This window comes from Sorex fumeus, unplaced genomic scaffold, assembly GCF_029834395.1.
Source record: "Sorex fumeus unplaced genomic scaffold, SorFum_2.1 ptg000024l, whole genome shotgun sequence".
NCBI lineage: Eukaryota > Metazoa > Chordata > Mammalia > Eulipotyphla > Soricidae > Sorex > Sorex fumeus.
In genome coordinates this window covers 53,866,295-53,882,157 of record NW_026606081.1, presented here as the reverse complement: position 1 = coordinate 53,882,157, position 15,863 = coordinate 53,866,295, and the positions used below count along the sequence as shown (strand labels likewise).

Sequence of the window (15,863 nt, the reverse complement as noted above, 5' to 3'; positions counted from 1 at the left end):
CAACAGAAAGTAATTGAAGTGGAAACTCTGATAGTCAGAGCTAAAACACTGAGAAGTACAAAAAATACAAAAGAGCATTTTATGAAAAAAAAAACAACAACTCTTGTTTTAACACAGATACTTGTGAGAATTTTAAACAATTAAATTAAAAGCTGAGGCCAAGCCATATAGGGATCCCGCAATGCCACTCCCGGGTCTCTGCGTACAGGGAACCTACATTGGCTGAGGTATTCGCGCCCTCGTGCTCACAGCAACCTGGTTACCAGCAGCTCGAACCCAGAATTAAGGGCTCTGTCCCCAGACCCTGGGAGTCCTCCTGTGCATTAGATAAGACAAAGAGAACAGACTTGGAGTGTCACTGCACAGGGACCTAAGTCCGGAGAGAAAGCAGGAGCTCACCCCTACCACCGAGGATCTCCACAGACTCTGGCGGTGAGGAGGTGGGGAAGCGGGGAATTGGCAGAAAGAGGGGAGGGGACGGTGATCAAAGGTGGACAAGGCTCAGCTGGGGGGACGGAGGGGACCTTATATCACAGTGAAAGCTGTATCCCCCAAACCTTCCATTGCTTTACACCAATGGGGAAATACGTATAAGTATAAAAAAAGATGAAATAACTCCCAGAAGTATAGCAGGGAAATGAACCATAATATGAATGAAAAATGAAAAAATGACACTTGGATAAATGCATAAATTAGTGAGTGAACGAATGAACAAATGCCGAAAGAACAAATAAAGGGAAGATGAGTCAGTGCCACACCTGTGGCCGTACGCAGGCCCGCATACACCATCGTCCCACCCCACCCCATTCTGGAAGTTTCTCTTACCTCGGCAGGTGGGCAGAGCGCTGCTCCACTGCCCACTGCTGCGACACTGTGCCCTGGCCGCGCCCTGCAGCAGGTAGCCGGCGGTGCAGGTGAAGTTCACCACATCGTTCAGGTTGAACTCGGAGCCATTGGTGAGGCCACGGGCGGGGTTCCCAGGGTGGCCGCAGGTGATGGCTGGGGGAGACAGGGCGTGTCAGGCAACCAGGTGAGGCCGTGCTCCTGCTTTAGCTCCACAGACGCCAGACTGGCATGGGGCAGAGAATGGGAGACACAGGGCAGGGCCCAGGTCCCTGCTGTAGGCAGCAGCCAGGGCCCACACGAGCACTTTCCTCCTGCTCAGAGCTCGGTGGGGCCCCAGGCTGTTGGTGCAGGAAGCTGCATTCCAGAGAGGCTGAACCCCCAGTCTCAGTCAGGGGGATACTCTCCTTGTGGCACACCAACCACATCTCCGTTGCAGAAGGCAGAAGGATCCAGGCTGCAGTGTGCATGTGTGTGTGTGTGCATTTGCATGTGCATGTATGTGTACATGTGTGCATTTACATGCATGTTGTGCTTATGTGTTTGTGAGTGTGTGCATGTATGTGCATGTGGGTATGTGTGTGCAGTGTGCACCTGTGTGTGCATGCATGCATGTGTGTGTTTATGTGTATGTATGTGCATGTGTGTGCATGTGTGTGTGTGCGTGTGCATGTGTGGTTGTGTGCGTGTGTGTGTATGTGCATGCGCATGTGCATGTGTGTGTGTGTGTGTGTGTATCATCCCAACAGCAATTCAAGCATCATGAAATCAGCCAAACCATGTACACACACAGACTGATCCAGAAGGCTGTCAGACATCCTCCCCAGAGATGCAGGGAACTGTCCTCCAGTCCTGCCCAGAATCAGGACATTGGAGACAGTCTTCTTGGCCATCCCAAGGACATGGCAGTCAGCAGAGCCAACACCCGTCTCCTCTGCCCGTCAGCTGCTGCTGCTCTCAGGCAAGCTTGGGCCTGAGCTCCTTCCCCAGCTGAACACTGTTCTGACCCCTCCCCCGCTGGGAGATTCTCAGGGAAACAAAAGCTCCCATCAGGGTGAGGAGGGCCAGCAGCTGAAATCTCCCTCTGCCGTGAGACAAGGCTTCATAGATCCTGCATTCTTGGTGAAAGCAGACAGACACAGCCACAGTGACAGGGGCCTGGACACTGGGACCCCCTCCCCGTCTCTGGGCCTCCCTGAGGCCAGGTCCCCCCGCCTCTCCGGTGAAGGGGTTGGGCAGTGCTCTGTGAGAGGTGGGCAGCTGGGGCGAAGCTTGAAGGAGGGTGAGTATGGAGGCCTTAGGGGGCAGGATGTGTGGGATGAAGAAGGGGCTGCAGGTGAACCCAAGTTCTTTGTGTTTCCTCTGGAGATGGCCAAGCCTTGGTGATGACTTCCAATAGAAAAGACACGAGGAAGACGATGGCCCAGCACCAGCAATGATGGGCCCAGGGTCACAAAGCCAGCACCCAGAGAGGGCTCAGGGATAGGAACACACACAGGCCACAGAATAAGCAGACACACAGTATCCATGGACACACATGGGCCACGGAATGAGCAGACACACAGTACCCATGGTCACACACGAGCCATGGAGCCATATGGTACTCACAGACACATACATAGGCCATGGAACCAGCAGTCATACAGTACTCCTGATATACATAAGACTGTGGAACAAGCAGATATACGATACTCATGAACACAAACACAGGCCACTGAACAAGAAGACATATGGCACTCACAGACACACACATAGGCCATGAGACAAACAGATATATGGTATTCACAGACACACACAGGGCACAGAACAAGCAAAAATGCAGTACTTATGGACAGAGCTGGCTGAAGGGGCCAGCACTCAGACAGACTCAGGGACAGGGTCATACAGGCAATGGAGCAGCAGACAGACGGTCATGGAACCCGGCCACAGAAGCAGAAAGCAGAAGGCACGGAACCAGCACATAATGAGCGCTTAGGGTCACCCAGGCCACAGAACCAGCACCCAGAGGTACTCACGGACACACACGGGTGTCTGTCCAGACCACTTGTGGTCTTGCAAACAGATCCTGACGGAGGTGCCCACCAGGCGGAAGCCGGGGTTGCACTGGTATACCACCGTGTCCCGGTAGCTGAAGCCATCCCCGCTTATGTGGCCGTTCACAATGGGGTCAGGAGAGCCGCAGTGGCCGGCTGCAGGACAAAGCCATGGGAACACATGGTTAGTAGTCCCACACTCAGCTGCCCACTAAATAGCCCGCTGCTGAATGACAGATAGCATGTGTGGGCCCTGGTGCTCCTGTGTACATGCTGCCCTGGAGTAGTCAAGGAAGGTGAGAGGGGGTTAGAAGGACGAAGATGACATGCCCCAGGGCAAGCAGGCTATGGCTGCAGTGTGCCCACCTCAAGTGTGGCCCAGGTTGCCTGTTGGATGAAGCTGTTGGTTTTCTCGTTTGCTTCTGTTTATGGTCCAACAGGAACCAGGCACAGAGGAACCGTGGCAACTGTATGTTGGTGTGTCTGCTCCATGGCACCCACACTGGGCGGGCTGCACCGGGTGGGCAGGTCTCTGGGAGACAAGAGAATCCTGGAGGACAACGGGGCCCGTACTCTTGGGTTGCCGGAACCATGTCCAACAGCTGAGACTCAAGCGAACAGGTGCTCTCACAGATGGAACTTAACATCTCCACAGGACTCACCTAGGCCCACACGGACCACACCAGTGCACACACACCTAGGCTATACCTGTGCTCACACACCGGGGCTATACCTGTGCTCACATGCCTGGGCTGTCCTGTGTGCACACACCAGAGCAATACCTGTGTCCACACACCTGGGCTGCACCTGTGTTCACACACCTGGATTGTACCTGTGATCACACACCTGGGCTGTACATGTGTTCACACACCTGGGTTATACCTGTGCTCACACACCTCGGTTGTCCTGTGCTCACACACCTGGGCTATACCTGCGCTCACACACCTTGGCTGTCCTGTGTGCACACACCTGGGCTATATCTGTGTCACACACCTGGGCTGTACCTGTGTTCACACACCTTGACTGTACCTGTGCTCACACAGCTAGGCTGCACCTGTGTTCACACAAACCTGGGCCATACCTGTGTCACTCACCTGGGCTGTACCTCTGCTCACACACCTGGACTGGGCCACTCACATAGGCTAAAGCTTTATGTATGAACTTGGCTGCCATTGAGGGGAACCCCTCTTCTAGGTGTGGCTGTAGCACACATACAACTTGCACACACTCTCTCACACACACGGACATATAATCATAAAATCAACACACATATCCATATTCTCCCACATAAGCACAATCATATCTCAATTTTTACATATGTACAAACATGGCCACACATGAACACACAATCATAATCTCAACATTCATACACATATTCTTACAAACACAAAATTCTATACTTAACATGCACACATACATACATGTAGAGTGCTCACACACTAATTCTTATAGAGCTTCACACCCTCACATGCATACACACACATACATATGCAAATGCTCAAGCACATACCACATCCCACACAAGCACTCACGCTGTCTCTGAGTTTTGTTGCACAGACTTGGATGATCTTCCTCACTGCTTAGATCATTCATTTCTGAGAGAGAAGCCACATCCTCTCTGCCTGCACACGCTGGGCACAGAACGGCTTCTGTTCGCGGAGCTCTCCCTCCCGATGACCCTCCTGCTCACACTGCGAGGGGTAGGGACCTGCCCTGCTCCAAAGCCTTCTGTTCTCTGCAGCAGTCACATTATCACCACCAGCTGCTTGATTAAAACTTTTACGTGGCACTACCACAAAGTACAAGGCATTTGAGGAATATGATTTAATTCTCTGAAAAGCAATGAGGAACATGGTTGAAGTATATTCTCTTAGATGGTGCCATCTGGCGAATGCCAGCATGATGCTCTCTGTTTTATAGAGATGCCACTTGCTCATGGCTTCAGTCAAACAAGCGCATCCCTGCAGACTCACTTCCAGCCCCAGCAAGACGATGAGAGAGCAGCTCTTCCTCTGACGCTCTCTCTCCTGCCCCTGAAAGCACAGCTGTGTGCTGGGGAGTCAGAGGGCTCCAGAGGGCATGCGAAGCCCCATGTGGTTCCAAGACAGGAGGTCCAGACCTCTGATGAGCAGTGCTCTCTTGGACGCTTTGCTGGACCCCATAGGGAGAAAGAGCAGCCAATGACCCTGGGGGTGAGGAGAAGGCTCCTGCAGTCTGGATGTGGGGGTTCCTGTTCTACGAGCTGAGTTTACCAACCTGGGGGGATTTGCATCATGGAAGGTGGCCCTCGACAGATCATGGAGAGCTGGACAGCCACACACAGCCGGGGTGACCCCTGTCATTCAGTGTGGGCTACCTTCACAAGCAGCTTTCCCCTCTGACCTTGAGACTGGACCAACCTCTGCTTGCAGGGGGCCTGGCATTCTTCACTCCTATCTCGGTTGCAAATTCTGCAGGCAACGACTCCAACACTTATGCGTGCGACTGTCCAGTTACACAAAGGAACATCCCCAGCTTTGGGACAGTGACCCTTCGGTGAGCTGAGCCCAGAGCTCCGCTTGCCGCCATCACTCACCAGGAGGCATCCAACACCAAAAGAGTTCCTGTTTGTTTTTTCTCTTTAGATCTTGAGTAAAATTTCATGTCAATCCCTACAGTTGTCTGATACGTCACTCCCCGTGAAAGCTCATCCATTCTGGTTTTCCTCCTTGCATGCAGCACGGTGTTCCCCCAAGAGAGGAAAAGGGCTTTGGAAAGGGCTGGAGGGAGGAGGAGGACCAGAAGCTTCTATCCCCAGGCATCTGCCAGCATACAGGGCTCTTCCCCAATACCTGTGTTGCCTCCCTTTTACAAGGTGACTCCAGAGGGACCCTGGGAAAGCTCACGCATATGCCACTCCGTGCAGGGACACAAGGGGGATGTCAAAGGAACAAGCTGATAGAGACTTGTGTGACGCCGTCTAAACTCTTCTGACGCTCGCTATCAGGCTCCCATCTGCACAGTGCTGGTGTGATTATCTGCTCCGCAAAGCACCAAATCTGCCAGTCCACAAAGTCCGACAACCAGCAAACGCCTCTCCTCTTCCTTCGATGATCTGATTCTGAACACTCTGTGATGTGTGCAGACTCCTCACCCACGCCGTCCATTCCCTCAGAGCAAGTCCCCCAGAGGGACACTCAGCTCCACTGAAAACTCTAAATCTTCATAGATTTAGAACCCTTGCTGGGGTTCTGGATCCTCATGCCCAAGCGTGCTGCAACCCTAGAGTGGCAGTAATGATTCTTCTTGGCAGAAGAGGCTGCTGAGAGGACCTGCTCTATTTCTGCCCTTCACTCCCTGAAAGCATCTCCATGGAGCACACAGGGGCTCGTCCTGCCTGCTGGATCCTTAAACTGAAGTGTGCCCTGAGCACAGGGCCAGAAGGAAGTCCCGAGCACCACTGGGTGTGGCCTCACACTGAAAAATACACAAACAAACCAAACCAAAGCCATCGCCCAAAAGTGCCCAAGACACAGCCAGTCATTAGCAGCTGGCACCAGCAGACGGCTGCAGCAGACAACACCAGCCCACGGCTGTAGGAGATGTCATCATCTGGTCCACCCAGGCACGATCTACACTCTGGAAGTTTCTCCTTTGCCAGGGTTAGGATGTGCTGTCGCCTGGGTCTCCTGTCTGTGAGCCCACCCGTGCATCCTCACGGCCACACACAGCTCCAGGTCCTGGTGCCTGCCCCCTGTCACAAACTGCCACTGAACCACCAGCAACTCTGAAGATTCCACGTGGCACTGGCCAACTTTGCTCAGTACCTTCCCTGTTGCTCACCAGCTGGTATCGAGGCACGGAGAGCCGGTTGATTGCAGAACTCTTTGACTGTGTTTCCTGGAAGGGTTCTTTGCTCCTCCTCGTCTCCAAGGCTAGACTCACTCTCAGACACCAAATGCTGGCCTGGCCTCTCAGGCCCCCTGCCCCACCCAGACGGGGCCATGCCTAGAGAGCTCCTCCTCCCTCCCCGACATTGAGTCCCCATTAGAGTCAGCTCCCGTGTGTCCCCCTGGGGTCTGTCCCCAGCATCTGACCAGGGCTTTGGAGAGGACACATCCCCTCAGGCCTGGCTGTGTCTGGGTTCAGCCTGAAGCCCTTGGGAGGTGAGGGTGGGTCAGTAGTGGGGGTAACGGGGTGAGGGGGACCCAGCTCCCCCACGTGGGCCGGCACTCACCCAGGCAGCGAGTCTCAGAGCCACCCCACAGCCCGTTGGCCAGGCACTGGCGCACGTGGGAGCCCACCAGCGTGTAGCCCGTGTTGCAGGTGAAGATGGCCGTGGCCCCAAACACTGTTAGCGTCCCGATCTTGTTGCCATTGGGTGGGGAGGAGAGGCGGCCGCACGAGATGACTGCAAGGAGAGAGAAGGTCAGAGTCCTGACCGGCTGGGGGAGCCCACTCAGGACCCAGGAGGGCTGTGAGTGGCATTGGTGGGGACACCACAGCCGGCCACTCACCCCTCTCAGCTGTCCTGGACACTGTGCTTCACCCACCTGCTCTTCCCTCCTCAGCCCTCCCTGGACACCCGAACTCCAGGGCCTTCTAGCACCCTCACCCACCTGCCCTCCCGCCTCTGACCTCGGGTCTGGGGGAAATGCATCCAGAGGCTGACGCACACTCTCACACCCACACTCTCACACTCACATCCTCACATATTCACATGTTCTCACACAAACTCACATAGTCATATGCTCTCACATGTGCTCACTCACATACTCTCACACTCACACACTCACATAATCACATAGTCAGATATTCTCACACATACTCACATAGTCACTTACTCTCTCTCACACACACACTCACATAGTCACGTAGTCACATGCTCTCACAGGTGCTCACTCACATGCTCTTATACTTTCACACTCACATACATATTCTCACACACGCTCACTCACATAGTCACACAAGCTCTCACACTCACACTCTCACACTCACTCACATAGTCACATGCTCTCACACATGCTCACTCACACACTCACACATGTATTCTCACACACGCTCACTCACATAGTCACTTGCTCTCACACATTCTCACTCACACACTCACACATGTATTCTCACACGCGCTCACTCACTCTCACACTGTCATACTCACGTGTTCTCTCATACAACTCACATAATCAGACTCTCACACACATACTCTTGCACTCATACTCACACTCACCGACACACTCACATAGTCTTACCCCACACTGACTCAGAGTCACATTCTCACACAGTCACTCACACACTTTCATTCACCCTCACACTCACACACTCACACTTACAGCCATATACTCCTGCTCACACACTCATTCACTCACACTCACATATTCCCGCACACACTCACATAGTTACACTAACACTCAAATACTCTCATACTCACACACTCACTCTCAACTCACACACACACATACACAGATGCACACTCACACACTTTCACACTCTCATACATATGCACACATCGCATGCACATATCACACACACACACACACACACACAAGAGCAGGCTGACCAGGTGGATAGACTAGGAGGGTCTCCCCAGCTTTGCCCCCTGCCCAGGGTGCCTGTAGGGCCCCTGACAGGGACATCTGCCTCACACAGGCCCCGGCCTGCCCTGGCCAGCTACTGAGTACAGGACCAGTCTGAACATGACTTCAGGCTCTGGGTGATGGAGCCCCAGAGAGAGCCTGCAGGGACCCACCCCAAGATGGCACAGCTGACTCTAAGACCCTGAAGACACTGAGGTGAAGGGCACTGGCTGTGTGAGCCTGTGGGAGGTGGAAGGCCACCACTTCTGACCCTTCTCCTGCCACTCTGGGGCCTCCCACGAGCTTCCCGGGGAAGGACAGACAGGGAGGGCAGGAGGTCTTGAGGTGTCCAGCACAGACCAGCCTGGTGAGTTTCGTGGTCAGTAGGGGCCATGCAGGGCTCCAGGGAAGAACCAGGCACTCAGGACAGTTGCCCAACACAAGGGCAGGCTCAGCAGACCCAGAGCCAGAGTCAGAGCCAGAGCCAGAGCTGCCACCACAGGCCCAATTTACCTTGGTCCTGCCCATGTCCTTGGTGTGGGCTCTCTGCAGCGCTGTGTGGGGGCCATGGGCAGCAGAGGCCCTCTGATTCAAGGGTGGCTGGATGTACCTGACTGGTCTACACCTATCCCTACTCCCCGGGAGAACAACCATCAACACCGTCCCATTCCCCACGAAAACAGCCATCACCACAGTCCCATTTCCAAGGAGAACAGCCACCTACAACCATCCCATAACCACTAAAACAGCCATCTACACTGTCCCATTCCCCAGGAGAGGAGCCATCTATACCATCCCATAACCAGGAGAACAGCAATCTATACCCATTCCATTCCCCAGAAGAAGAGCCATCTACACCATCCCTTTCCCCATGAGAGATGCAACTTCCTTTTTGTGTCTGAGGCGTGCCCAGGCCAGCCTGCAGGCATGCTGGGATCCCAGCTTATGTTTCTGTTCTTCTGTTTCAGACCCTGCCATCTTTGCTGCTTCTCTGGTCCCCGAGAATAATCATTCCACTAGCTTTCATGACAGCTGTGGCTGGTGGGCCGACAGATAGCAGGGTCAGGACCCCCCAGGTGCCACACCCCCAGGGTCCACTGGAGACCTCAGCCAGCCTGGGTCTATGTAGGCACTGCCTGGAGCTGGCCACATCCTGGAGCTGAGGTTGGAGGAGAGCGGCAGGTGTCCATCCATCTCAGGGCAGCAGGGGGGTGGCGGGCTCACCTCGACAGCGTGGCCGCTCCTCTCCCACACTCCACGTGCCGTTGGCCTGGCACTGCAGCAGCCGGCGGCCCTCCAGGCTGTAGCCGGGGCTGCAGCTCAGCACCACCTGTGCACCGTACTCGTTCAGGGCGCCCGACAGCAGCCGCCAGGTGACATGCTCCGAGAGCTGGGCCTCGATCCCTGGGCAGGTGACCGCTGCAAGAGACAGAGCCTGTGTCAGCTGCCTCCAGGAGGCCCATCTGGCTTGCCAGGGGAGTGCCAGGCACAGGCTCTACCCTGGCCTCCGGGCTGGCTGCTGGGCGCAGCTCCCCAGAGTGAAACTTCCTCAGGGCCAGTCAGATCCCAGAGGTTGCCCCTCTGCCCTGAGAGTCACTGGAGCCAGGCGTGGGGACTTGCTTCTGGTTTAGCTGGTTTTAATCAGCTGAACGGTATCTTATGTTTACCGCGTGCGTATGCATGTGTGTGTGTGTGTGTGTGTGTGTGTGTGTGTGAGATAGGGTGGTGATTATGCATGACGAGGGGTGTGTTATGCAGGTGTGTGTGAGGGCGTGTGACAAGTGTGTGGGTATGATCTGTGTGTGTGATGTGTTATGTGTGATGGTGATGCGTGTGAATATGTGTAAGAGTACGTGTGGCTATGACCAGTGTGCGGGAATGATCTGTGTGTGATGTGTGATTGTGATGTGTGTGAGTATAAGAGTGTGTATGACTATGAGGAGAAAATATTTTTGAAACATCTTATAACAGTTTAAAAATATGGAACATTTCTATAAAAGTTCCAGAGTCATAATATTTTGGTTTACTTTTCTCTCTTGAAATTTTGAAGTGTTTTGCTAATAGCAATAAATTATGAATCTCTGTACAAGAGAAGCTTGTTTTATTTCTTTCTAAATCTAGATGAAAGTATCAGGCATCTGGTGCTGGAGAGATAGCCCAGGGCAAGGCACTTGGACATGCCCAGCTGGGTTACTCCTTAACACCCACCTGGTCTCCCAAGCCCTACCACGAGTGAGCCCTGAGTACCACGGGGTGTGGCCCAGAAACAAAACACACAAAAACGGGGCAGGAACAGAAAAGAATGAGAGCACCAGTTAAAAGCTGAATTATGTGAAATCATTTACCAAAAAAATTCTGCAGTATTTAAGCAAGCAATATAGAAATCTTTACGTGGACTCCCAGCATTTTAAAAAGTAAAATCCTGGTGGGTTATACAGTTGGAACTACAGCCTGAAAACCCTCCACTCCACTGGCCCTGGTGAAGGTGACAGAGATGGAGATGGTCAGGGATGAGGGGGTCTCCTTTCAGAGACTGAGGTCCCAAACCCAGGGGATAAGCTCTAGTGCCAGATGAGACACGAGAGAAGCACAGCTCCCTCCCTACGTCACTGAATGCATGCATGATTCCTCAGGTGGTGAGGGAGCATCCCTGGAAAAGTGTCCTGGCTGGGCTCATGGCCTGGAGCCCAGAAGGAATCTCCACATGCCTAGTCGGGAGAGAGTTGCCTCTAGAACCTTGACGGAGAGATCATCTGTTCCCATGCTTCTGCCCTGGGCTAAAGAGGCCAAGGGTTAGACGCAGAGGACAATCTGCATAGACTGGTTGAGATCCACCACCACGTGAGGGATTCATGTACAAGCAAGAGGGGTTGGGTATGAGTAAGACCCTCCCAGTGCTGCCAACAGCCCCCCAGGTTCCTCACAGCGCTGCCTTAATAAACATCCCGGTGCTCCTGAACCAGCAGCGAGGATGCCTGGAGCTTGGCTGAAGCCCAGGTTAGTTGACAGGGACCCTGTGAGGAATTCAGCCACTTGCCACAGGTAGCGCCAACTCATCTGACCAGAGGCTGCAGAGACCCCAGCCTCAGAGACACTCTGCTCCATGCTCGCAGCTGCTGGTGTGTCTAAGCTGGAGGCGGTCACTCACTTACCATTCCCAACACTCCCTTCCTGCCTCCCTCAGAGCAGCCAGTGGAGTGCTGGTCACTCATGTGGCCTCAGTTCTGACTGGATGGCCTCTAGGTTGGAGGAAGGTTTTGGCAAGGATGCCCCCTTCTCCAGAGTGCCCCTTTCTAGTCTGGGCTCACTGCACTGAGACCACAGCTGAAGAAGCTTACATGCCAGGCCTGGTCAGCATGGGGTCAAATGCTCACACCCCCTTCTTGGCCTCGCTTCCCCAAAGGGTGTCCACCACCCCAAGTGTCATTTCATCAACCAGCAATGCCTGCCCGTGTGTATGCCAGCTGGGAGGCCCTGTTCGGGGATGTCATGGAAGGAATTAGGCTTCAGCAAGCTACATCTGGCCTCGGTAAATAATTAAAATGAAGGGACTCACACCTGGGAGACGTGTACCTGGCAGGAAGTGCTCAGAGCCAGGGAAGTTATTTATTACAACCTTCACGTTAGCCAACCGAAGGGGCCTGGGCTAATTTTATTTACCATTTACATTTGCTATTTATCAAAGTTGAAGTGTTCCTTATCTCTGGAGAGTGAGTGTGCTGATCTCCGAATTATTGCATTTGCTAAAGAAACTTATAAACCGTGTCCTGCCAACATGGGCCTATCTGGAGGAATTTGCCTGGGGAAATACGTGTCTCAGAATTTAATAATAGTCAAATGTTTGAACAAAGAGGTAAAGTTTTATGCTTACTTGGTTCAATTTCTTTATTTAAATCAAGTGAAGTAAATACCTACTCTCCCTAAATATTAAATAGATGTTCCAGGCTTTAATACCAGGCCATCTTAGTGGAACGTTTACTTCTTCTTTAATGCAAAAATTTATTAAATAATGGGAAAAATGCTTGAATGTTTTCAATATGTGTGGACATTTAAAAGTTGAATTTCTATTTTATTTTTAAGTTTGTATGATTTCCCTGTGTTATAGAATAAATAGTACTCAATATTAAAAAATTGTAAGGGTTGTGAGATAATACAGGGGTGAAGATGCTGCCTTGCTGTGACCAATATATAAAGGCTTGTCAATATATAAGGGCTTGCTGAGCCCCACCAGGAGTGACCCCTGAGAACAGACTAGGAGTAAGCCCTTATTGCTGTTGGGTGTGGCATCAAGTGCAAAAACTGAGGAAAGAAAGGTTATATAATACAAAGTGACTTTTCCCATTTAATCATTATTTCATTGAATACGCTCAAACTTCCTAATAATGGGAATCTCCTTTGTATGTTAAAGGCAAGTTTGTTATCAATTGCCACATCATGAAAATAATTATACTTGCAGATAGGTATTTAAAAAACAGAAAAATTCAAATAAATTTCTTCGTTAGGGAGGGAGTAATTCAAATAAACTACAAACCAATCTGCTCTATGAGCTATCATAGAATGTTGACAGAACAGTACAGTGTGTCAACACACATACTTGGAATTGCCCAAGAGGTGGCATTCCTGACCTTGCCAGATGTGGTGGACACGTGTGGAGTTGTGACCCTTGTCTTACCTCATGGACACCAGCTGCTCAGCACTGTCCAGAAGAAAGCCCTGCTCAGGACAGAGGCAGCTAAATCAGCTAGATCAGAAAGCTAGGGACCCCGGGGGAGACAGAGAGACCCCTGGAGACCCCTCCCCTGCCCCTGCCCTTCAGGACCACAGCACCTGCTCAGAACACTACTGGGTTCCAACTGCAAGGGCACCACTGAACTTGCTTCTTCCCGCATCTCACTGGGGTACATGGGGCCAAGGAGCTGGAGGTCAGTGGAAGGTTAGATGAGGGGGTGATCCCCAGTCAGGGGAGCCCTCAACTTTGTCTCCACAATGAGGAGAGAATTGGGGTCACTGGCATGCAGACCTGGCACATTCACAAAGCTCCACTCAGAATGACTCCTTGATGAAAATGTAAAGAAGTGCGGGATGATCAAACTCATGGGAGAGCTGGATCCCCCAAATGCACCAACCATCCCCACCAGGCCCTGGAAGGTCCCTGCTAGGCCCCCGGAAGGCCCTGCGCCCCGTGCCTTGGATTCACGACTAGGAAGCTGCACTCGGAACTGTGCCATTTTGCCTCCAGTTCAGTCAGGAGCCTCTGAAGTGTGTGGCCACCAATGTAGCCGGGCACTACTTATCTTCCTCACAGAGAGGATATACCGACATTCTAACTCCAGACCATCGTCCTTACAACAACAGACAAAACTCATCTCCAGGGGGCAGAAGGTACAATGGGACAGCAACACAGCCTCACCAGGCTTGGTCACTCTAGATGGTGCCCAGAAGTCTCAACTAGTAGTGACCAGTTCTATGGCCTCTCTGAGAATGACCTTAGAGAGGGAATGTTGAGGATGTTTAAGGAGCTCAAAGGAACAATGGAATTGACAGTCAGTAAAACACAAGAGCATATGAGAGCAGAAATGAGAAAACTATACGCAGAAATAACCAAACTAAAGAATTTGGTAGGTGAAATGAAAAACTCACTGGAAGGCCTCAGCAGCAGAGTAACAACAGTGGCAGTGGCTAAAAATCAGTGAACTCCAAGATTAAATGCAGAACATCTCCAAGTAACAGCACGAGATAGAAAAAAGACTTAAAATAAAGGAAGAGCAGACAAGAGAGCTCTGGGATAAATTCCAGGGTAGCAACATCAGTCTCTGAAGGGACAGAAAGGTAACGCTCACGAAGAAGCAAAAGTATCACTGAACAGTCAAAAACATCAGTGCTGAGAAGTTCCCAGAGCTGGAGAGAGGAGGCATCCAGTTCCTAGAGGCTCACAGGATCCCAGCTAACAGAGATCCAGCACTCCGAGACACACCCTGATCAGAATGACAAATGCCACAGAGAGAGATTTCATCGATTTGCTCGAGCGGGCCCAGTAACGTCTCCATCGTGACACTTGTTACTGTGTTTGGCATATCGAATACGTCACAGGGAGCTTGCCAGGTTTGCCGTACGGGCGAGATACTCTTGGTAGCTTGCTGGGCTCTCCGAGAGGGGCGGAGGAATCGAACTCGGATTGGCCATGTTGGCTGTGTGCAAGGCAAATGCCCTACCGCTGTGCTATCACTCCAGCCCAACAGAGAGAGATACAATACTTAAATCAGCTAGATCAAAGAAAGAAATTACACACAGATGAGCATTGATAAGATTTACAATAGATGTATCATGTGTACCTTCCAGCCCAAAGATAATGGAAGGACATAGTTAAAAAACTCAAGGAAAAGGATCATCTTTTATAGCAAAAGTACAATATGGGATAAAGGGCAAAATTTCAGTTACAAAGTAATGGCTTGAACTTTAAATTCTTTATAACTCTTTTCCCTTAATTTTAGAGGGATCTTTTACAAACAATAGACCCTCCAGTAAAACTGTTATCTGTAGTGCTACCACTTAAGCTAATCTGAGCTTTCTTATGTTTAATTTCAAGTAAAATTAAATTTCAAAACATTAATTGAATTAGTAAACATAATATGTTCCAGCATTTCTAAAAGTATTTCTACTTATGCAATATATTTCTAGATGCAGAAACATATTGACCTATATCTGGATATTTTGTTCACTAAAAGTTAAATGTAATTCTGTATTAAAGTACCTGGAGAAATTTTTATTTTATTTTCATTCAATAAATTTCTTTATTATTTATTAAAAAAACTCAAGGAAATGAATGACTCACCATGAATACTTTAACCTGGCCAGACTCTCAGTCATATTTGAAGGAATCATACACAACTTCATGAATAAACAACAGCTCAGGAACTTCATAGACTCGAAACCATCTCCACAAGAAGAACTTAAAGGGCTACTCTAAGACCAATCTTACAAGCACATCCAAACTTCTACAAAAAGATGGCCCAAAACTTCATGACAATAATCTCACTGTCAATGGACTAAATGAACCAACTAAGACACAGAGTGGCAGGATGAATCAGAAAACTGAGTCCAAGCTTTTTCTGCTTACAAGAAACACAGTTGAATAGTAATGGAAAACAAAGACTCAAAGTCAAAAATTGGAACACAATATTTCAAGAAAACAACCCCCACAAAAAAGCTGGTATGGCCATACTCGTACCAGAAAACATCGACTTTACGATTAAAAAAGTTATGAGAGAGAGGGCCATTTCTTAATGATGAGGGGATATCAGGAATAACACACTCCTAACCGTATATGTTTCCTAACAAAGGACCAGCAAAATAAATAAAAGAACTACTAAATAGACTTGAAGAAAGACATCAATCAGAACACAATAACAGAGATTTCAATACTGCTCTATCACAA

General features: G+C 50.7%; 1 protein-coding gene across 1 annotated transcript in view; it reads right to left on the bottom strand.

The window, feature by feature from the left end:
• CSMD1 (CUB and Sushi multiple domains 1) overlaps positions 1–15,863 on the bottom strand; it is a 968,167-nt gene that overhangs the window by 27,258 nt on the left and 925,046 nt on the right. Inside the window, exons 51-54 of the mRNA XM_056113926.1 lie at positions 9,653–9,847; positions 7,093–7,266; positions 2,859–3,032; positions 826–999 (exon numbers count right to left, since the gene is read on the bottom strand). Of these exons, the coding sequence (XP_055969901.1) occupies positions 826–999; positions 2,859–3,032; positions 7,093–7,266; positions 9,653–9,847 (717 nt within the window). The remainder of the gene's footprint in view (positions 1–825; positions 1,000–2,858; positions 3,033–7,092; positions 7,267–9,652; positions 9,848–15,863) is intronic.